The sequence below is a fragment of the Hippichthys cyanospilos genome, chromosome 4 (assembly GCF_059441005.1).
Source record: "Hippichthys cyanospilos isolate Australia breed blue-spotted pipefish chromosome 4, RoL_Hcya_1.0, whole genome shotgun sequence".
NCBI lineage: Eukaryota > Metazoa > Chordata > Actinopteri > Syngnathiformes > Syngnathidae > Hippichthys > Hippichthys cyanospilos.
In genome coordinates, this window is record NC_142372.1 from 14,224,107 (window position 1) to 14,245,486 (window position 21,380).

At 39.4% G+C, this 21,380-nt stretch overlaps 1 protein-coding gene across 1 annotated transcript; it reads right to left on the reverse strand.

Moving 5' to 3' along the window:
* Positions 1-1,390: 1,390 nt before the first annotated feature.
* rbms1a (RNA binding motif, single stranded interacting protein 1a) lies at positions 1,391-21,058 on the reverse strand. Its single transcript, XM_088413728.1, has 14 exons — positions 20,728-21,058; positions 17,959-18,101; positions 16,698-16,756; positions 15,306-15,397; positions 12,773-12,930; positions 10,659-10,738; positions 10,481-10,581; positions 9,640-9,689; positions 9,469-9,559; positions 8,613-8,663; positions 6,335-6,436; positions 5,927-5,995; positions 5,453-5,527; positions 1,391-4,415 (listed from the first exon to the last, which is right to left on the reverse strand). Exons 1-13 carry the CDS (start codon positions 20,776-20,778, stop codon positions 5,459-5,461), a joined length of 1,116 nt encoding a protein of 371 aa, XP_088269854.1. The 5' UTR covers positions 20,779-21,058; the 3' UTR covers positions 1,391-4,415; positions 5,453-5,458.
* Positions 21,059-21,380: the final 322 nt, after the last annotated feature.

Genomic DNA, 21,380 nt, shown 5'->3' on the forward strand with positions numbered 1-21,380 from the left:
ATGTGATCGTTGGGGTTTATGAGAAAGTTTTTCCATTTTTGAGTTTTTTAGTGATGTTTTTTGTAAGATCTTTTTAATATGGAGCTTCTGCTGTGGGAGTTTTTTGTGGATGTGTGAGGCATTTTTGGGTGAATTTGAGTTTTTGCATGGGTATTAATGGTTATGTGTCAGGTTTTTGTAGTGTGAGTGGATTGTGTGTGAGAGATTTTTGGTGTGTCTGTTTTTTATTATTTTATTGTTTATGAGTTTTTCTGATAAAATGTAAGATGTTTTGCGTTTGTGTTTGAAATATTTTTGGTATGTGTCCCGTTTTTGAAAGTATTTTTGTTTTTGCTTAGTTTGTCTGAGATGTGTTGACGAGTTTTTAGAGGCGTTGTGTATTTGTCTGAGTGTTTCTTTGTGTGTGTTCCTTTAAAGTTTTCGACTTTGTGAACAACTTTTTGGAATTTGAGTTTTTGTAGCTGCGAACTTTTCTTAAAAAAACGTTACAAGTTTATAAATTGACTTTTAATTTACTCAGCAGATCAGAGAGGAAGACGTGTACACATTCATGCATAAGTGAGGGAAATGACTCGTCTTAGCACCAATTGTGACACACGCTCAATTCAATGTCATCCCTAAGGGGTACAAATTTCATCCTGTGTGTATACGTATGTGTATGTGTGTGTGCGCATGCGTGTGTGTTGTGGGTCCGGTAGAGAGTGCGACTGCTAATCTCGCACCTGGGTGCCTCTGATCCCTTTTGACTGGTAAGAGATGGAGCTTGGTGCCTTTATGTCTCAGGGATCATCTGCGCCTAAGTCGAAGCTTAACTCGGGAGATCCGGCCTAAGAGTTATAAATCTACTGAGGCGGTGTGCTGCAAATAGTGCAGCAGCAAAGTTTCGGGGGGAATGAGCTGACACACTCCCGCACACACACTTGTCGCCCATCTGACTCACTGAATTTAGATTGACCTCAAGATCAAACAATGTCACAGGGAAAGCCCCCCAATTGCATTTGTCAGTCTGGAAGTGAACAGCGTCCTCTTTTGGAAGATAAGACGCGTCGCGTGAATCGTGATTGACTAAAAATGTCAAGCAGATGCTCAAATGGTTCAATTTGGGGTTGTTGGTGACATGACATCAACTCCACTTCCACTGTATGTCTTTCTATGACTCTTCCAGTCCCTTCGTTTGATTTAAAGTGCTGCTGCTCACATTTTAACCGGAGCGCGGGACAATTAAACGAATTGTCGCACTTAAATTGAACTGAGAGTCCACACATCAATCACGTCAATTACTTTCTGTTAAAAGTGTTTTGTTGGGGTACAAAGGTCAGATGGTAACTTGTCGCTGTCCAAATAGGCCACAGGGGTCCTGTATCATTAAAGAGGCTTGACCGTTCGCAGATAAAGAGAAGTCTTTTATTCAGCACTGTTTCAAATGTTTTCAAAGGAGAGAGAGAGAGAAAGAGCAAGGAGATGATTGTTTGAGTCAGTTGAGGGTGACAGGGCAAACAATGAGGATCAAATGTACAACCTCCCCCCCAGCAAAAACGTTCACAACGTGAAATCACCCGCAGTAAAAGCAAGTATTTCAAAGTTGTGTGTACTTAGTACCAAGGTAGTACAACCTGACCTTCGTCACTATGACATTTTCTTTCATGTGTCATAGCGTAGAGTTCGTTTTTAAACATGTCAACTTGAGGAGAAAAGCGAAGCAAACAATACACTTATTTTCTCATTTGACCACCAATGTATATAAAAACAAAATAACCAACGTAGCACTAGCCATCAAGCATTACCACCCACGTGACTTAAAATTGCAGTTTTGAATCAAATACTGCATCGCAAAAGAGATCTCAACACGTGCCACATATTGAAACCTTTGTTTTGTTTTTTGCATCTGCTACTGTAAAACCTTTAAAGAACCTTACAGCAATGGATTGACCTATAGTGATCTTAAAAACAGATAAGACTTGCTAGGGCAAAGGGGACTGTCCATTGACAAAGGCGGAACTGTCAGCAACGAAATGCATGGAGCCTGCATTCCTTGGCTGAAAGAGCTAAACTTGACTAATTCACTAAATCTGGGGTGTCAAACTCATTTTTATCATGGTCACATCATAGTTATGGTTTCCTTTGGAGGGCTGTCATGACCGTAAACAAAACATAATTATAACCACATCGTCCAATTATCATGTGCAACGAATTGAATTTAAAATCAGAAGGAAAGCAGTGACAACCGAAGACACAGCAGAAAAGCACTTTGGAGCTTTTGGGTAAAATTTCTGGATGAACCTAAAATGCTCTAGAATCTTTACAGGTGAACTAGTCTCGACTTTGTCTAAACTTTTAAAGTTCCAACTTTTCAGTGTTTTAGTACATTTGGCACAATTTGCTGTTCTCCGCAAAGTCCACAACAGGTGTTTGATTCATGGATGCCTTTCTGTCACACCATAGTTTGTTTTGCAATCTGCTAATCTGCTAATACATTTCCTGGTTCAGCAGAACGTCAAATTAGGTTCACGTTTATACTGCATTTTAGGTAAATGCACAATTTTCACCCTGAAGCTCCAATGTCCTAAAAATTTTGTGGGCAATGTATACATTGTGGTCCCCAAAAAATTCTATTGCATCACATTTGCCCCATTTTGTTTCAGGTATCATTTGGACAGTCGTGAGGCCATCATCATTTGACAGCTTAGGTTTTAGAGTTTTTGTAAGCATATTATTCATTTGCCCATGGCTAACCAATTTACACTGGCGTAGTGTTGTAAAGTTGGCGCCTGGTAAGAGCTGTTTCCATCCACAAATGCAACTCATTTTGAGAAGCTTTATGCCCTCTACACAGCCAACATACACACAGTACAATTTACGCTTTCATGCCAACTTTCCCGAAACAGGATGTGTTCTTAAAAAACATACAGCAAAAGACCTGACACTACCACCTCTGATGGGAAGAAAAAAAAGTCTGCCAGTAAAGTCTGTCAGAAGAGCAGCGCTGGAACTGAGCATCAGCAAAAGCTTGATACTTCAAAAAGTGAAAAAGCTTTTACCTGTACCAACGTTAGCTTGTTCAAAGGCTTCAAGGCTACTTCAGTGTAAAGTACAGAATATGCACACAAAAACTCTACGTTGACAGCCTCACATCTGTCTGAATAATACCAAAAAAAAAAGTTATTAAAAAAGAAATAAAGTGAGAAAAATGCAATTTAGGGAAATGTTTCTGCAAAATAATCCATTCATTCAGCAAGACACATGAAGACACTTCATTTGCTTGTAGTGGGCCCCCCAAAAATAGTGGCAGGCCATATGAGTTTGACACCTATAGAGTCACACTCACATTCTGAAAAAACAAAACACATAAACAATAAGCAATGATGAATAGAGATGAGGCAAAGTGACAACGTTTCAAAAGCGTGGAAGAGAAAATGCTGCAAGTGGGAGGAGACATAACGCTTGAAGTCCTAGTTGGCCAGCTCCCGAGCGTGGCTTTTGTTCTGCTTTATCCACTCAGGTGCAAAAAAAGGGCTTTACCTGCAAACCCGACCACACCGGCAGACTCAGAACCATGAGGTAGATCACCGGTCAAACTGACCATGAGAGGAAATAAAAACAAACAAAACAAACAAACAAATCATGTCTAAAATATGCCAAATCGATGAAATTACCAAAAAGCACAGCTCTTGCTTGATGTCATTTCGACAGTTAATAAAAAAGCAAAAAGGAGAAAAATAAGGAATACGCTGTTTGCCACTTTTCTCTTTTTTTTCTTTTCCCCCTTCAGTATTGCAAAGCGACTCTCATTATTGCTACCAGAAGACTCGATAGCGAAACACTTCCTGTGTGGGATCAACCAGATGGAAATATGATGGGAAATATGACACCTGATTAAGTTCAATGAGAAGCGCTGGAAGATGGTGGTAAGGAAGGCACCTTTTCCGAGAATAATTTCATGACATGGTCACCTCTTTCAAGCACGTGATTCTGAGACAATTGTGAAACCCAACACTTTTTTTTTTCACTTTAAAAGTCAGTGCAAACAAGGTTTTGCAGAGGAGAAGTAACTATAAAATCATAAAAACCTAGAGGGAGGGGGGAACATCGCAATCCCATGCATGTAAAATCACATCATACTGTGGATAATGGGGTGAGGGCGGGGGTGGGGAGGTGTCCTCTGGAATTTGAGAATCCTTGAAAAAAGAGAAAATCTTGAAGAGCATGTTGTTTATCAAAATAAATCTTTTTTTTTGTGATTAGCCAACTGCTTGAGTGCATTTTCACTGTCCTCGTTTTCCAACACAAGCATAAGGGCTGTGCAAAAAAGTTTGTGTGTCTGGTCCAATCAGAGAGGGCTGCTAAAACGGCGATGTCATCAGCCCACTCCCACCAACCCTCTGGCTGGCTGAGTGATCGCTGAGCGATCGCTGAGCCTAAAAATACAAACAAAAAGAAGAAGAACGTTGACATATCTGGAACAGGGTCACAAAGGCCCGGAAAATTGTGTGATGAATTTTTATTGGAAGTGTGGAAATATTTTTAAAAGACAAATATCAAAAGCTTTGCAAAAAATGGGTGTTACTGTATATGTTGGAAAAGATAGATCTGATTTTGTATTTACCAATAGGTGGTTTGAAAGGGATGGTTAAAATTTGGTCTTTGCGATGAGGAAAAGGCAACTTATTTCTTAATATATCACACTAATTCAATAATATATCACAATGATTCAAAGCTACTATGTTCACTTTTTGAGCCACAAATACACTCATATATACACTTACATACATCCCACAAGGATTTCAATGCAAACCAAAAAGGTACTCTAAAGTGGTTATGCCATAACAAAGCCAATGTCCATATGCTGGCTGTCACATCACACTATTTTAAAAAATATTTTCTTGATATCTTGACCTTGTATCCATATTGTATGTGCACTGACAAGTGACAGCGAGGTGCTCTAAACGAGTCAGGCCTACAAAATGCTTTTCTTTTGTCCCTGCTATTCTGCCTTTCTCTGCGTGATGTGTGTGCACTCAAAGCCAACAATGAGGCACTCTATCGAATTAACGCCAGTGGACAGCGGGTCATTTAGTATTCAAAACAGCTTCCAAAAGGGATCTTTTTTTTTTTTAACTTCACCCATTCCATTTTTTTTGTGCTCAGACCAAAGCAGTACTGCCAAATTATGGCATCTTAGATTCCATAGTCTTGTTTAATGCAATCCTCACTTCACCTACCACGTTTTCATATTTGTGTGCTTTGCTGCCATCTTGTGGCATCTATAAGCAATAACTTTCACTGTGGCAGGGCTCAGTCCATATCACCTGAAAATGATAGCTTGGTACAGACACCATGCATAAGTAAGTTTTGATATATATTTTGAATGTGAAGATCCACTGAGTTTCAAGTGACAAAAAAACAAAACAAAACAAAACATTAAATATTCGAAAACATGAGCAAGGATGAGTACCTGTGGTTACTTGCTGAGTTGACTGTAAGGGGACGAGTTGTTGGAAGAATCCACTTGCTGTGGCGTGCCGCTTTCCTGAAAATCAAATTGACCACATAATCATTTAACAGTAACATGATCTCACTCCATCATAGGTTAGCGTTCGCACGCCGATGCCGGAAAATGAGAGAGAGCGCGAGAGAGAGAGAGAGAGAGAGAGAGAGAGAGAGAGAGAGAGAGAGAGAGCGCGAGAGAGAGAGAGCGAGAGAGACCATCTATTGAAGCATTATTGGTTTCTTTTTACTTTTCTTGTTACAGTATTACAGTTGCTTTAACAATAGTTGAACAAATTATTATTCTAGACTTCTTATTCAAAAAGTAGTTTTTGTGTACCGTATATTTGATAAACTGAGGTTTCACAGTCCTAACAGCCTACTGAGGGAAACTAACCACAGTGATGATGTGCAGAATGTTGCAAATGTAAAGTGAACCTACCGGTGCTGCCGGCAGAGGAGGATACTGCGGCATGTATGCACCTTGAACCCCCGGGTTGGCTGCAATAAACTGTGAAACAAACAAACAAACCAAAAAAACCCCTGTCAGATCTCGAACCTGTCAAGATGAATATTCCACAAACGGTGGTAGAAACTGAGTACATCATACTCTGGTGCTATACTTAAGTACATAATTCATGTTTCTATCTTTTACTTGAGTTTTTATTTTTCAGAAAACATTTTATTTTGTCACAATATTTGAAGGCAAATATCAAATAAAAATGTATTGAACTTTGTATTTTTTAAATTATATTAAATAAATGGTGTCAGTATGCCTGTCTTTACCAGAGTCATTTTTCTACTACAGAGAGTGAGTACATTTGGCACCTCAGCCCAGTATTCTACTCACTGCTCCAGTGTTTCCTAGGGACAGTTGACCCATCTGCTGAGTAATCATAGTGGAGGGGTGCAGTGACATGGATGGATCCACAGAGGGAGACATCACTGGGGCCTGCAAGAGGCAGAAAGATAGTTTTAAAGACAGATCATGTGACAGAGTTCCACCAATGATGTGTGTATGTACAGTATGTAACATGTTACATATGGTTCATGTTACAGTCGCCGTAGGAGACTTGAGAAGCCCCCTTTTTAAAGCTTACATTACTACTATCCCTTGTAGAACAACTACATTTCAATAAGGCAAAATTGAGTACTAGACATCTGCATGCTATAAGTCAAGTATATTTCATGTCAGAACCACACATAGCATGCTGTTGTCAACTGGGGTACAAATATGCCTCGCTAGTATCAAATAACTGTCCAACTAGTATGCCAAAGTGTTTCTTCTAGTATTTAGTATGAGTAGAAATAAAATACTGAATAAAACTAAGCACGTCACCACTTGTCACTTGTAAGGTTTATTTGAATACTTGTTGGCCAAAAGCGGCATTGGTTTTCAGACTAATACTAGCAAGACATAGCAATTTTACTGGTGTAGACTTGCCAATTCTCCTTCAGTGCTAAAATTGTCTTACTATTGACTATAAAGTGTGTTTATAGTAGAAGTGTATATACTACTATATGGAAAAAGCTGGATATCAAGATTAGTGGATTGCTTTTCCAGTGATCTTCGAAAAGCATTGATTGAATATGAGGCCTACTATTAATGCTTGCATACTAGTAGGTCAAAACTGATACTCGTACTGGGGGGCAAGGGCATGAGATTTGAAATAAATGCTCAAACAGCTTTCCATAACGTCGCCTTTGGGGAATTGAACAGTCTCAGTAAAATATTGGGGGAGGGGCGGATCTGCGGAGACACTTGTTCCATTGGAAACCATCTGTTGGACGAGTCAAAGAGTCACAAGACTGTTGCTGCTTCAGGCATTTCCTGCTGGATCCAGGGAGGGAAAGCTGCTGGAGGGCTTCACAGTCTTCCTACTTGTTCCATTTGTTGCTCACTCTCACACATACACTTGTACACACGGATGCTTGTAACATGTAAATAAATACATGTTATGCTTTCTTGGATCAAAGTAAGTGTGTAGAAAAGGTATTGAGCATTTACTTGGCAACCATCCCATTTACTAGTACTAGTGCTCACTGACTGGTTCTCAAATTTTTTTCAATGATGTACCCGTTGTTGATGAAATATTTTTTTTCCACCCAAGCAGATAGTGTAACTTTCTCCTTGGTGATGAGTGGTTAGCACATCTGCCTCACAATTCAGAGGCCCGAGTTCACATCCAGCTCACTCTGCGACCTTTGGTGTGAGGAGTTTGCATATTATCCCCAAGCCCGCAAGGGTTCTCTCTGGGCACTTCGGCTTACTCCCACGCTCCAAAAGCATGCATGATAGGTGTTTTGGATACTCTAAATTGTCTTTAGGTGTGATTTGGTGCGTGAATATTTGTTCATCACTGTGTGCCCTGCGATTGGCTGCCAACCAGTGCAGACTGTCCCCCACCTACTACTGCTCAAAGACTGCTGGGATAGGCGCGTGCTAGCCAGCGACCCAAGAAAGGATATTTATGTAATTTTTAATTTGAAAAGAAATATGTGCTGTTCATGTAATGACGATTAAAAACAATTTAATTAGATTTGCTGATACCGGTAGAAATCCTGTTAAAGCTCTCTCATAACCCCAATTGAGAACTGCTGCACAAGTGCACATAGATAACTCTGACATCCTAGTGCACGGGGACACCACATTTTACAAGTGACACAAAACTGCACGTAATGTTCTACTAGTACAAGTACATCCTACTAATACTACAAATGACATAGACAATTATACTAGTTAACAATTTGTGCTTCACTAGTAGTGCTAGTTAAAAGCAGATGTGAATTAGATGTAATTTTGCCTCACTGGTAACAAGTAGTTCTTCTACCAATACAACAAAGTTGTCCTAGTACTGTGTGACTTCTGCACACATCTGAGGAAAAAAGCAACTGGTAAGACAGACAGAGGACTGGTACATGGAGTGGCAGTCAAGTAAATGGAATAAATGCTCAAGCAGCCTTCCTTGCTGTTTTTGGGCAAAGTTGCTGTTTTAACCACATCAGCAGAACAAGCTGAATTAAAATAATGACTTAGTTTCTTGTAGCTGAGGCAGAGACACACACCCACTTCCTGCGCACACACACACACACGCACACTTACGGTTAGTAAATGCATGTTGTCTTACCGGGTGTTGCATGATATACGGCTGATGTGCCACCCAGGAGTGACTCTGAACCTTTGGAAAGACAGCACAAGCACAGTAAGACACAGAGAAGTGAAAAGTACAGATAAAAATTAAGACGACTGTCATTGAAAGATGCCAGTACGATACAGCCAATATTTTCTTTGGAGTCAAGGCACCATGAGCTTTGACAGAGAGTTGTGGTAAAAACAGACTCCCAGGGGAAGCTGTGTATGATTAAGGGTAACTTGTCCTTGGAGAGAATGGGCCTTCTGACTACATAATTTGGGAGGATTTATGAGCTGTGCTTGGGAGAAGAAGCCAAATATAAAATTAAGTGAAATAAGTATAACAGTCAACCCATGTGATGGTATGATTGATGGTATAAAAAAAAAAAAATCATAGAACCGCCCTCATCATATATGCAACGTTCAGCAGAGAAAAAGAGTGACCTAAATTTGATTAGCCGGAGCTGGTTTACAAAAGCCCGATACAGCAGTGTCTAAACTACAGCTCAAGGGCCAATTGTGTCTCACCAGCCGAATTTTAGCGGCCCGTGACATATCCTAAAAATACATTTTTGACATGGCTCAATGCTTAAAAAGTTACAAAATATGATTGTAGCTTTAAAAGACTGAAAAAAAAATCATCATTTGCCTTATCACGAATAGAAAGCTTTGACGTATCAGTTGTTTTTTTTTAGATAACAACATTAAATATACAACGTGAATTGTTTGATTGATTTTTATTAGTACCTTTAAGTAAAAAAATTTAAAAAGCAGCCCTTATGTCCTATTTTTCTGGAGGAGGCCCTCAGAGGAAAAAGGTAGACACCCCTGGCCTAATATGACAGTGATACCTGGTAAGCAGAGACAGGAGACATGTATGGGGACATGGCTGGCTGCACGGTCATTATCCTGTTGGCCACTGGATATGGCGAAGGATAGTACCTGGGCAACAGAGAGCATTTCAAAATAAAACTTTTTGGTGATAAACTTCTAACATATGATGTATAGTGCATGTGACTTACCCATTCTGCATAGCTGCTGAAGAGGGATCATAGGTAAGAGTCATTGCACCCTAAAAAAAGGAAAGTTACTTAATGGAGCATCAGCTTTTATTTAGCATGACCCTTTACAATTGTGACGGAAACATAAACAGTTCTCTGGATTGTCATTAACTACCAAGTGTACAACATACCCATTGTCCCTTATGAACGCAGTTAGCACCGTCTGATAAAAATACAACCATTACCATTAATGTTCTCAATTTAACTCACAAAGGTAACGGTAAATCTAAAATAAAGTTTTGTTTTTAGTGGTCTCTCCAAAAATGCAGATTTTATTTTTATTTTATTTTTTTGTGGGAGGCTCAGTGAAAGAGTGGTTAGCCCATCTGCCTCACAGTTTTGAGTTCAACTCCAACTCGCTCCGGTCCTCCTGTGTGGAGTTTGCATCTTCCCGAGCCCGCTTTGGTTCTGTCCTGGCACTCCGGCCTTCCCCCACACTCCGAAAATATGCATGGTAGGCGTACTGGACACTCCAAATTGCCCTTAGGTGTGGTTGTGAGTGTGAGTGTTACAGCCCGGACAGCTGGGATAGGCACCATCAAGCCAGTGACCCTAATAAGTTTAAGCGGCTATTGAAAAAGGATGGATGGATTTTTTTTTTTTTTTGTGTATTTTAAATCACTTTAGGAAATAATTAAATTTAGGTTAAACCAATGATATTTTTAAGGTATTCTTAATGCTGTGAAATGTCAAAACGGGTCAAATTTGACCTAAATAGCATACAGCCAAAACAGTCAAGTTTATTAGCAAGTGAGATAAACTTTTCATTTTGTGTAGAGAAAACATGAACGCTGATACATACTAGTCTGAGATCGCTTGTCTGTCCATTGGGAACAAATCCACCGTGAGCATGTTTCTTCCTTTGACTGTCTGCAAACTTGCACAACAAGGGCTGAGAGGGAGCTGAGGGAAAAAAGAGGAATATGGTTAAGAACAGCCATTTTCATCACCGCCTCCACAAAGGGGAATGGCGTTCATACCCAGCGCTCCGGAGGCGATCTTGATAAATTTCCCATTGAAGTGTGAGATCACGGCGTTACACTGCTCTGTGGTGTCCATCCTGGAGGGAGGAGAGAGGCCGCAACAACAATGAAAAACAGACACTAACACTAGCACAATGTGGTAGCACAAAATGTTCAATTACATCACACAGCCTTCTTACCATTGTCAGATTCACATATAATTATTGTTTTTAGCAATGGTGGGTGGTGAATTTAGGAGCAAGGCCCTTAGTGGGGACTCACCACTCTTTATCCCATCTCTAATATCACCACTATTAAGTCACAATTACAGAAGTCATCCATATTATACAAAAATAATACAATATAACAGCATACAATTGTGCATTATGTGAAATACTTCAGAATAGTTATTAAATAACATGGAAAAAGTATTCACATCATTCTTGCCAGATATGCTTATTATTAAATGTATTCATGTGTACAGATTGGCGTGTTTTGCTGTTAATTGGCTATAATTTGTATCCACAAAACATGCTAAGATCAGAGGACAAAAAAACATGATAATCATTAAGCGCCATCATCAAAAACCAAATTAAGTACCTGGGAAGATTGGACTGACATGGGAACATGTAGAGGCTGGAGAAAAAAATCCAACATCCAAATAAACATACTGGTGGCAGTATGTACAGTAGGCATACAGTATAGCACCATTATCCATGTGTGAATGTTGCATTATGTATAAGAGGACAACAGCATATCAGTAGATGCCTATTAGAACAGGTGAACTGGATTTGAGGCAAATGGGCATTTCTATCGAAAGCAGGGGTGTGCTAACTTTTATTTGAATGTGATTGGTTCATTGTGAACACAGCCACATCCCCAGTTATAAGAGCGTGTGCACACTTGTGCATCAACATTATTATTATTATTAATAGCAACTCTTTTTACTCCAGTGGATGTCTCCAAGTTATGCGTCATAAGGGTATAACAATGTTTTGAAATAGTCACGTTGGTCCCAGTATTAAGTGGCTTGCATTTCACAAACAACTGATTTGATGAGGAGAGTACAAACTAATATCCACTGTAGCCTTGGTATGAGACATACTTTATGTAAAGCAGTTACTAAAATAGTTTGTACATTGGCAAATGTTTAATATATTGTATCTTCTTCTTTTGCTTTCTTACAAAAGGAAATAATTGACTACCATGCAAAAAAAGCATGCAGACGTCCCTCCTAACATTAGAAAGGAGTAGAAAATGTCTAGTAAATTACCAAGCTGGCATTAAAGAGTTAAAGATAATTTAATGGAAAAGAAAAATATTCACATTTTATCATGTAAAAAAGTTTCTCCTTTCCTACTCACGAGCACATTATAATATCTATAATATAAAGAGTTTTCTTCTTGAATGTTAGCCTATCTAAAGTTTGCAAAAAAAAAAAACTAAACAAATGACACCTCGTAACTAGAAATAGTCATAAACTATGACAAAAAGGTTGTGGTGCTCTTTAGTATAGAGTTTTAGTCCAGATTTGTTTTTCTTCAACTATATTTAGAAGTATAAAATTTAGAAACTTTACAAATATATACTAAATTTATTTAGCTAGTTTCAGCAGAAAAGTATCAATCATTTTTCTGTACTTAATTTACTAGCTACAATATTTTTCATGTACAAATAACACTGTTAAAAATAACTTTTTTCAACTTGCTGTTGACTGAAAATGACATCATATGTGCTCAAGGCTTAGGTGACAAATCACAGTTACAGTCACATAACAAAACCCAGAAAACAGGTGAGCCATGATTGTTACCTGAGACTTGAGCACACTATGTCAATTTCAGATGACAGCATGTAGAAAAATGTGTTTTTAAAGAAATAACTGTACAGTACATGAAAAATCAATTTAATTGCACACAAAATGTTACCTTTTCACTGCCAATAATGGATACATATGTTCAGTATGCCTTTAAGTTCCTTGGACCTTGTAAAGTTCTGGTTTATTTCTGTTAGTGACCATGAATATTCATTGATTCCCATGGAAAATTTCTAACTGAAAATTCCCCAAATTATACAACTCAAGCTCAAAGAAACAAATAAAATGCAACTGTACTATTTCCTCGTCTAAGACTGACCTGGCAAAGCCCACACCCCGGCTGTTGCCACCGTAGTCACGGAGGATGCGTGTGGAAACGACTTGGCCAAAAGGCTGGAGCATGTTCTCCAACTCTTTCTCATCCACAGACAGGGGCAGGTTGGAAATATACAAATTTGTGGGGTCTTGTTCCTGCTGCTGCTCACACACAAGAAGACAGAAGAAAAAGCGTCAATATTTTATTTTCAATATTTTCATTTTCTCATCCAAAATCTCATAAATGGAAGATCAGATGCAACATTGCGTGATATTAGACAAAATCGGACAAAATGAATCAATAATAATGCGGTGTGTTGAGCAGTGAAACCCCACTACGTACATCATTACTCACTTTGTTTTATTTTTTTATAGAATACAGGCAGATCTGAAATTAGTGTTGCATGCCACATTGTGTCACAACATGCCGGGCAGAACTGAGCTCTACTATAATGGAATTATGTACATGCGGAGTAATTATTAACATCAACAAGGAGCAAAAAGGCTACTCAACAGTAAGCTTTGTTCGTATAGAGCACAAAAAACACTAACCTATGAGTATAATTTGTTTTACTATGTTTGTTTGCCATGTGTATTCAACATACAGTATATTTACTTACAGGGTTCATACAATTTAGAATTACCGCAACATAATAATACAGTACAAGTTTTCCAGGTAGGTTTTAAGATAAAAAAGCACAGCATCAAGTGACCTTCACAGGGCTTCAAAAATGCTGCTGGCATGTGGTGTTTATGGACAGAACTAAAGTTTGTAGAACCTATATAACACCTATATTAAAAAAAAATAATTCTGCAACGATGAATCGGGGTTGGTAGTTTTGTTAAACAGTTGTATTTTACGGGTAAACAACTACATTCTCTAAAATAATACTGTATTTTAAAAATAACTTTGAACGTTATCACCTGTAACCCTTAAAATTATACAGATGGCATGTTCATGTGTCATTCATGTGTTTTTGATTAAAAACAAGCATTTCAGTTGACCTTTTTAGAAGTTGTGTTTTGAGAGCCATTTTGTAAGATCAAAAAAGGTGCTAAGCATCGTAACTTGATTTCAATTAGTAGAGCTTTGTCCAATTATCTCCTCGCAGTGGGTGACATCATCAAGATCCTGCAAATTTACTGGTTTCGGCTCACAAGCATTTCATGTCCTCCTGCATGCTGTCTAGGTCCAAAGGTTTTAAGACCAAGGCCCCCTTTATAATCTATGCATGCCAAGAAGGTTAAAAAAACCCAGCAAATGCCATCTAATTATTTTCAAAGAGGCGGCTTGTTGAATCAACACCGTAAGATATTATGCTCCATTTAAATGCCGTCTTCATTAGATTAAGGAAAAAAGAAAAGGGCTTATAAAAGACAGTACTGTATTAGCGGTTATTAAATCCTTGACTTTTAATACCAAGATAAAGCGTCAACTCATCGGCGCATGCCTTGCACTAATGATTTAAAACTGGCAATTCAAAAGTAATTATGCTGTGGTTCTAGACAGAGATAGTTATATCAGGAGCTAAGCCAAAATACTATAAAAAGTGACTCTTGATAAGTTTAACAGGTGAGAAATGTATATGAGCATATGGTCACTGGTTTTTATCTATCACATGTGAGTCTGTAACATATTCCCCCGCAGTCAGTGGGTCTTCACTATACATGTTTTGACAATGTGCTTAAGCATGAGACATCTGGTTAAACACTGTATGTAATAAGCGCCTCACTTGACCATACACTGAAAGACACATCCATCTGCACTGCAGCAGCTCAGTGCTTCATTGGCCTCACTGAGAAACATCAGGAGAGCTGCGTATCCAAGCTACAGCGACGCACAAACTGCACTGTTTGTTCCCATCGGCTCTGCTACATCCAGGTCTTTAGAGAGCAACCTTTCGCTAATTAACTCTTATCTGCGGATTCAAGCATATCAACACAGTCTGGGCTGTGGAAGTGGCAGAAAAGTAGAAATGGTGAGAAAAGTACTTATAAGACAGAAAGAGAACTGAGGATGACTCACAGAGTTAATTATGCAGCTTTCCTGTTACCATGCAGATGTGACAACATTTATATGCCGTGATTTTCTCACAAAAATAACAATAGTACAGTTAATTAAGCCTTTGTCATTGCACAAACAGCAGTTCAGCTACTCATGATTAAATGATACTGACAAGATTAGAATAAATAACGGAATAAAGGAGAAAGAAAAACACTCAGGGAGAGTGAACAAGATGAAAATCTAATGAGTAAGTATGGCATTGTGAAGCTGTCGCACAAGTGTGGTGTGCGCCTGTGTGCAAGCTGGTGGTCTGGTATGCGACATAACTGACAGGTTACTTGGCAGAGGGAGACATGACATCTGGTTATACAGTGAAAGTAAATGAGGTCACGGGAAGAACAGCTTGTCAGCTGAGGTCATGTGACCAGTCTCATGTCATTCAGTAGTGCACACCACACATATTCAGAGAGGAAGTACGGACAACCTTGCAGCAACACATGCACACACATACACATACAGGCAAACTCCTCACCTTGGCCATCTGGGCTTGAATGCCGCTGGTTTTCAGAGCGTGTACGGCCTTCAAAGCAGCCGCTGGGCTGTCAAAGTCCACAAAACCGTAACCTGTAGTTGGCAGAGCGGTATTGTGTTTACATGAACAACCAATAAATGACGAGCAGAATCATAACGTTTTTTGGCCAAGTACTGTGATGCCTTGACTTATGATGGACTCAGAACACATTTCAAAAGAGTTCAGATTGTGCATCATGATCTCATGATTCAATGCCCGTTGACGTTGTGCTTTTTCTGGTGTGCATGCCTCGGCCACCAGATGGCTGTACATTACGCACAGGCAGAAAAAAATCAAAATGAGATTTTTTGCGGAATTTGCAACATTCAAAATCGTCTGTAGTTATAACTAATATCACTGGGGACCAATTCAGACTCGACCATACTCACATCACTAGTGGGAATAAGTGGGACAGAAAAGGGATGGGTGGATGGATGGATGGATGGATGGATGGATGGATGGATGGATGGATGGATGGATGGATGGATTAATGAACCAACTGATTTTGTCACTCGAATTGGGCCCTGAGTAGTTTTTTGGCTAATTCTTTTCATGCAGTAAAACGTATGGCAATCAAGCGAACATTTTTTTTTTAATTCTATTAATTCTCTTGCAAAGTTACACAAACACTAAATGACTAAGGATATCCAAATATTCACTCGGCCTGTAGTTCATGTCTATGTTTTTGTTTTGTTTTTGCATTGATTGACCAAATTTTTTATTTTTTAATTCTTGTCATTAAATATTTTTTTATTAATTGGTTGTGCCCATATATTGCCAGTCTTTGTGTGTTGCTGCACAGCTTGCATCCATTTGCTCAAAGGGTTACCTATAACTACTGCAACGTTGATGCTTGTTTCATTAGCCTGCTTATGGTATTTTGCATTCTGCCTTAGCATTGAGTTAGTAAGCTATGTTTGAATGAATATATTTTGGATAAATAAGGAAAGAATAATTGTCAAAATTAGCATCTTTCGAATTGTTCACTACCTGCTGGTATTTGTGCTTCATGGCTGTCATTTAGGAAAGGCAAGTCAGCTTTATTTATAAGCATATTCAAGGAAACTCAATGTGCTTCACATAATCCAAACTACATTTAACACCAAACAAAAATCTGAAAGGCACGATCCCTAAAAAGGTTTATATCGGTCTGTAGCTAACAAAATATGCTGGCAAAGCACTACATGAAGCTCCTCAACCCAAATTTAACATAGCTCCTTAGCATTAAGATTACATCAAAGTAATCATTTTATAATAGACATGGCTTTAGCCTGAGCACAAAAACAGCAAATGCGGCACTACAAAATAACAAGTCAACTGTTTAAGAAACTAAAGGCAGAATCATTGACTGACCTTTACATTTATTGGTTGTTTTGTCCAGGATCGCCTTTGCAGACTGAATCTTGCCATACCTGCAAACAGCATACAGAAAATGTAGTAAATAAACACCCTTGATGAACACCTAGTATGCTTGTCATGCCTTGTATGCAATCAGTGTCAAATGAAAAGCCTTTTCCATACAACATAGCTTTTCTTTCCAACAGAGTAAACCAATTAAACACTAATTAGCGAGAAAGAAAGTGGATGTAACGATTGTACATCACTCAGGCTTTGCTTGAACCTTAACCTGAAATGTGAAACAAATTGCATGCTGCTTGTGGACCCACACAAGCGCAAACAGACTGAATGGCGAGCTGACATAACCATTCAGACCTTGTTGCTACGAAAAAGCGCTTTCATTTCTGCTTTGTGCTGGCAAACAACATGAACAAAACAAGCGAAAAGGACGCAAACAGCTGCTGCTGGTTACATGGTTGAATGCCTCACTCCATATGCTTGTAGGGAGAGAGGAGTGAAAACTTAGCTAATTATGGCAGCTACCCCACTAAATAGCCTGTATCCTGTTGGCATTGTGCTACCTTAGAAATCAATAATTTATTTAGTTTGAAACAACACGGAAGGGAGCGGGGGGTTAATGTAACAGGCTGTGATTACAGTGGATATCCTGTGAAATTTCTAACCCCCCCCCCCGCCCCCCCCCCCCCCAATTTTTTTTTTTTTTCATCTAAGTAGCCCATAGCCAGCACAAAGCATTTTTGGATGGAAAATGAAAACTCTTAAAACATATTGCTGTGTCATATATGTCTGATTTAATAATCTTTGGAATTACATTTCTAGTCATATCTCTATGTATATTTTATCTCTAAAAGATTGTATAACATGGTCTGTTTAATTTATTAGTTATTGACAGAAAATTAATATTATCAAGCATTTGTTAAGTAGTAATATATGCCCCCCATGCTGACCCTGACACTGGAGGCCCAAACTTTCACCTGTCAGTGAGATAGGGACTTTAGAGCATGCTAGCCAGTGTCCAGATTTCAACCAGAGAAAGCCTTGATAAATGTGTGAGACATGGGTTACCCTGTCAAAACGTGACAGGCTGAGAGGGAACGTACTAGCATCTGTGGTAAACTGACTGAAATAAAAAGAAACATTTATCACTGCTTGGATATAATAGCCAAAAGCCCATGCCGTATTAAGATTCAGGGATATAAGGCTACCATTGCCACCGTTAACATCGACTCACAGACTTTGACATTCTAGCACTCACTGGTGACAGAGTTTGACCAGGTCCAAGTCAGTGGTGGCAGGAGGCAGGCCTCGGATGTACAGGTTTGTCTTGCTGAGCTGCTCCAAGCCCGTGCTGCTGCTGTTGCTGCTGCTGCTGGGACTGGACGGAGTCATGGGGTACGACTGCACACAGGAGGGCCACTGTTATCGAGAGGTTATGGGAGCGACATAATCAAGTTTATACCCTGGTCAACTGTTGTCACAAGGAACACTCTTCTGTAAAGGATTAAAAAAAATGCCTTAATGTCTCATGTTTTTTTTTTAAATTACTCTTAAACAGACTTCAGTGTCTCAATAACATTTTGGTATTTTCTGATGGGATGGGGGAGACATTGTGATTTTAGACAACAATAAGGTGCGACATTTAAGTCACAATAAAAAAAAAATGGTAGAGTTCAAAATCACTACCTGCCCACTATATAGTATGTTGTACTGCCTGAATATGCTGTGAGCATAAGTTATTCCCTATAAACATTAGTGCCCACAACATATCCTAAAATGGACTGTGAAAAAGTCAACAATTGATAATGACTAAATGAAAACTAAAATAAAGCACATCCCATGATACATTAAAATGATTGATTTTCCGCTTCAATTTGCAGGGTATTGTTTGATTTTGGGTACAAAATTAATTCATGAGTTGTCTGTTCTGCCACATTTGGGCCGTTGCAACCGAAAATAGCAAAAAACAACAACGAATAAGAAAAAATACTAACTCATGAAAATGTCTTGACAAAAATAATGGTACTCATATTTTGTTATAGAACCTTTTGCTGCAATATTTTTCTTTTTTGTAACTTTCCATGTGACTTCTGCACCTCTCAGCAGGTATTTTGGCCCTCTATTCATGATCAAACTACTGCTGTTTTCCCAGATTTGAAGAGTGCTTTTTTTCAGATGGCATGACACCCTAACCTGTTGCAAGATCTGCCATTGAGACCAAATTTTCTGACACTGGGCAGAACATTTTTCTTGAGAATACCTTGATAGTCTAAAGATTACTTTGTACCCTGCACAAACTCAAAACACTTTACCAGATGAAGAAAAAGCAGGAGAAAAGAGAGAGAGAGAGAAAAAAAAATATATATATATATAAAAAAAATATATATATATATATATATATATATATATATATATATATATATACACATACACATACACATACACACATACATACATACACATATACACAGACAGACGGACGGACAGACAGACAGACATACAGACAGAACCTCCCATGAATGGTAAAAATCTGCTAGTGATAGTCACTGAAATCCACACAAAATGCCAAAAACTGGCAGCAAACCATTTTTTGTGAACCATCAAGGCTATGGCCTGGATAAATGAAGTTCTTCACCTCAGGTCAACATGTGACACCAAGACACCACAAGATGGCACCAAAGCAATATTTTTGCTCTCGACATGGCTTTGGCTTGAGACTGAGCATAAACTTACAGATATAAAGAAGATACGTTCTTCCCTTTTTGTAAACGCCGAACCATGAACATCTGCTTGAACCAGGTCAACATTGCAAATGAAAATCTGTTGTCATTTGCCTTAGCCCACATTTTCATTGACTTCTAATTTCAAAACTATAGCTGTCCTACCATTTGTTGAGGATTTTGAGTTTATACATGTATATGCTCCCAGCCATAATAGCCTTCTGAAGAAAATTGGGGAATTGAGGCCTGCGACAAAAATGTGTTTGAATCAGTCCCACCCTTGCTGTAAAGTAATGTATCTAGCACTTTTTTCATTCTTTTGAGACAAATCAGCATATAACAGCCCTGCAGAGCATTTCCTTCCCCTTACTCATCCTTTAAAATAGGTTCCAGCCAGCCCAAAGCTTCCCCAGATCAGTTCAAACACAAAAGCACGACAGCACAATGCCATCTGTCCGTAACCAAAGGACAATCCACTCCAAGACCCATAGCTATGGATACCACCACAGTCATGCCAAGCCAAAATACTGAGATATTCTTACCCAGTCATATGATGGTTGGATGTTCATGGGGGATACTTCACAGAATGCTGAGCTGAGGCAGGAACATCTTTTCATCCTTCAAGTAAAGGCCCCTTTTTTATGTTGGTATGCAATTACTGTACTACTACACTTTTTTTTGAAGCATCAAGGAGAGAAGCTACAGTGAGACACAAGCAGAATGGGGGGGCTCCCGCACTGACTCACCTTGACTGAATTAAATGACTATCATTTGATGGATTGATACGGATGGAATCTTAAAGGTGGATATCAATGTGCTGAAATAATTCACCCCATCGGCTCGGCTGTGCTCATATTTCAACCGCGAGAGGCCATAAAAACTCCTGCAACCTGCATCAATCTTCCATCTCAATCAGAAGGCGTGACTGGAAGCCAAGAGGCCTTCCGATTCTCCCCTTTTTGTTCACCTGAGAGGTCAAAATGAAGGGTGTGCACTGACATGAGCCCCCCCTCCGGATTTCAGTCAGAATGCATAGAGGCAGAAAAAGAGAACTACAATAACCATGGTGCATCTTGAGCAGAGTGGCCGGCCAAACAAGGTTATATGGACACAACAATTAAAGCCTCTCGCTGATGATTTCATCCCCGTACCGATAAGTCTATTGTTATCTGTCATTTGATATTAAAGGGTATGTAGTTGGCCGATTGCAAACCAAGCGCGCAGGGAAGGGCTTCCCAATGTCATTTCAGGCTCGGGTTTATTTGAAAAGTGACAGCAAAAGTAGAGAGCGAAACACAATGGCCTACCTGCTTGCGGGTGGCAGCTTTCAGTGGGTTGCCCGTGTTAGCAAAGATCATCCTGGAGGTTGGAGATATTCGATTTCCTGACAAGATCTCCCCCCTCTTAAAAAAAATCGCAGATCCAATGAAAAGGTCGGAAGCTGTGTGTAAGGCTCGGAAATAACCCGTCTGGTTAAAACATCGGCATACTGATCGGATTGGTTAAATTGAACAAAGCGCGTGTGCCCTCTCTTTTGCTTTGGTGGTGACACATTTATCCAGTTAGCTCAGTTTGGCGTACACCAGCGTATCTAGCGAGCCTCCGGTTCGGTTCATTGATCTACGACGTCCTGGTGCAGATCGCTCGCCAGTCCCACCTACTACGGATCAAACCAACACTTGCATTTGGGGGGTGATCTGCACCAACCCGACTGTGTTGCCTACCTGAATTTTTCCTACATTTGACATTTAACAGCGTGACGTGTCGTGTGTTGACAGGTTAATTCTCCGGTGAATTCTTCAGCTCAAATTAAAATACCAAAAGGAAGCGTTTTGTAGGGTTTAATTTTTCGGCGCGCGCATACTCACCGCCTTTTGCGTTGGTGTCGTCCGCACATACCAAGCATTCTTCACCCCCACCTCCCCCAAACCACACACACACAGACACACGCAACCGCACG

Coding starts and splice junctions, on each gene's coding strand:
- rbms1a (XM_088413728.1), bottom strand. CDS start 20,778: ATGATCTTTGCTAACACGGGCAACCCACTGAAAGCTGCCACCCGCAAG. Junction 10,582..10,658: donor GATCGCCTCCGGAGCGCTGG/GTATGAACGCCA, acceptor TTTTTCCCTCAG/CTCCCTCTCAGCCCTTGTTG. Junction 8,664..9,468: donor CTCCTGTCTCTGCTTACCAG/GTATCACTGTCA, acceptor GTCTTTCCAAAG/GTTCAGAGTCACTCCTGGGT.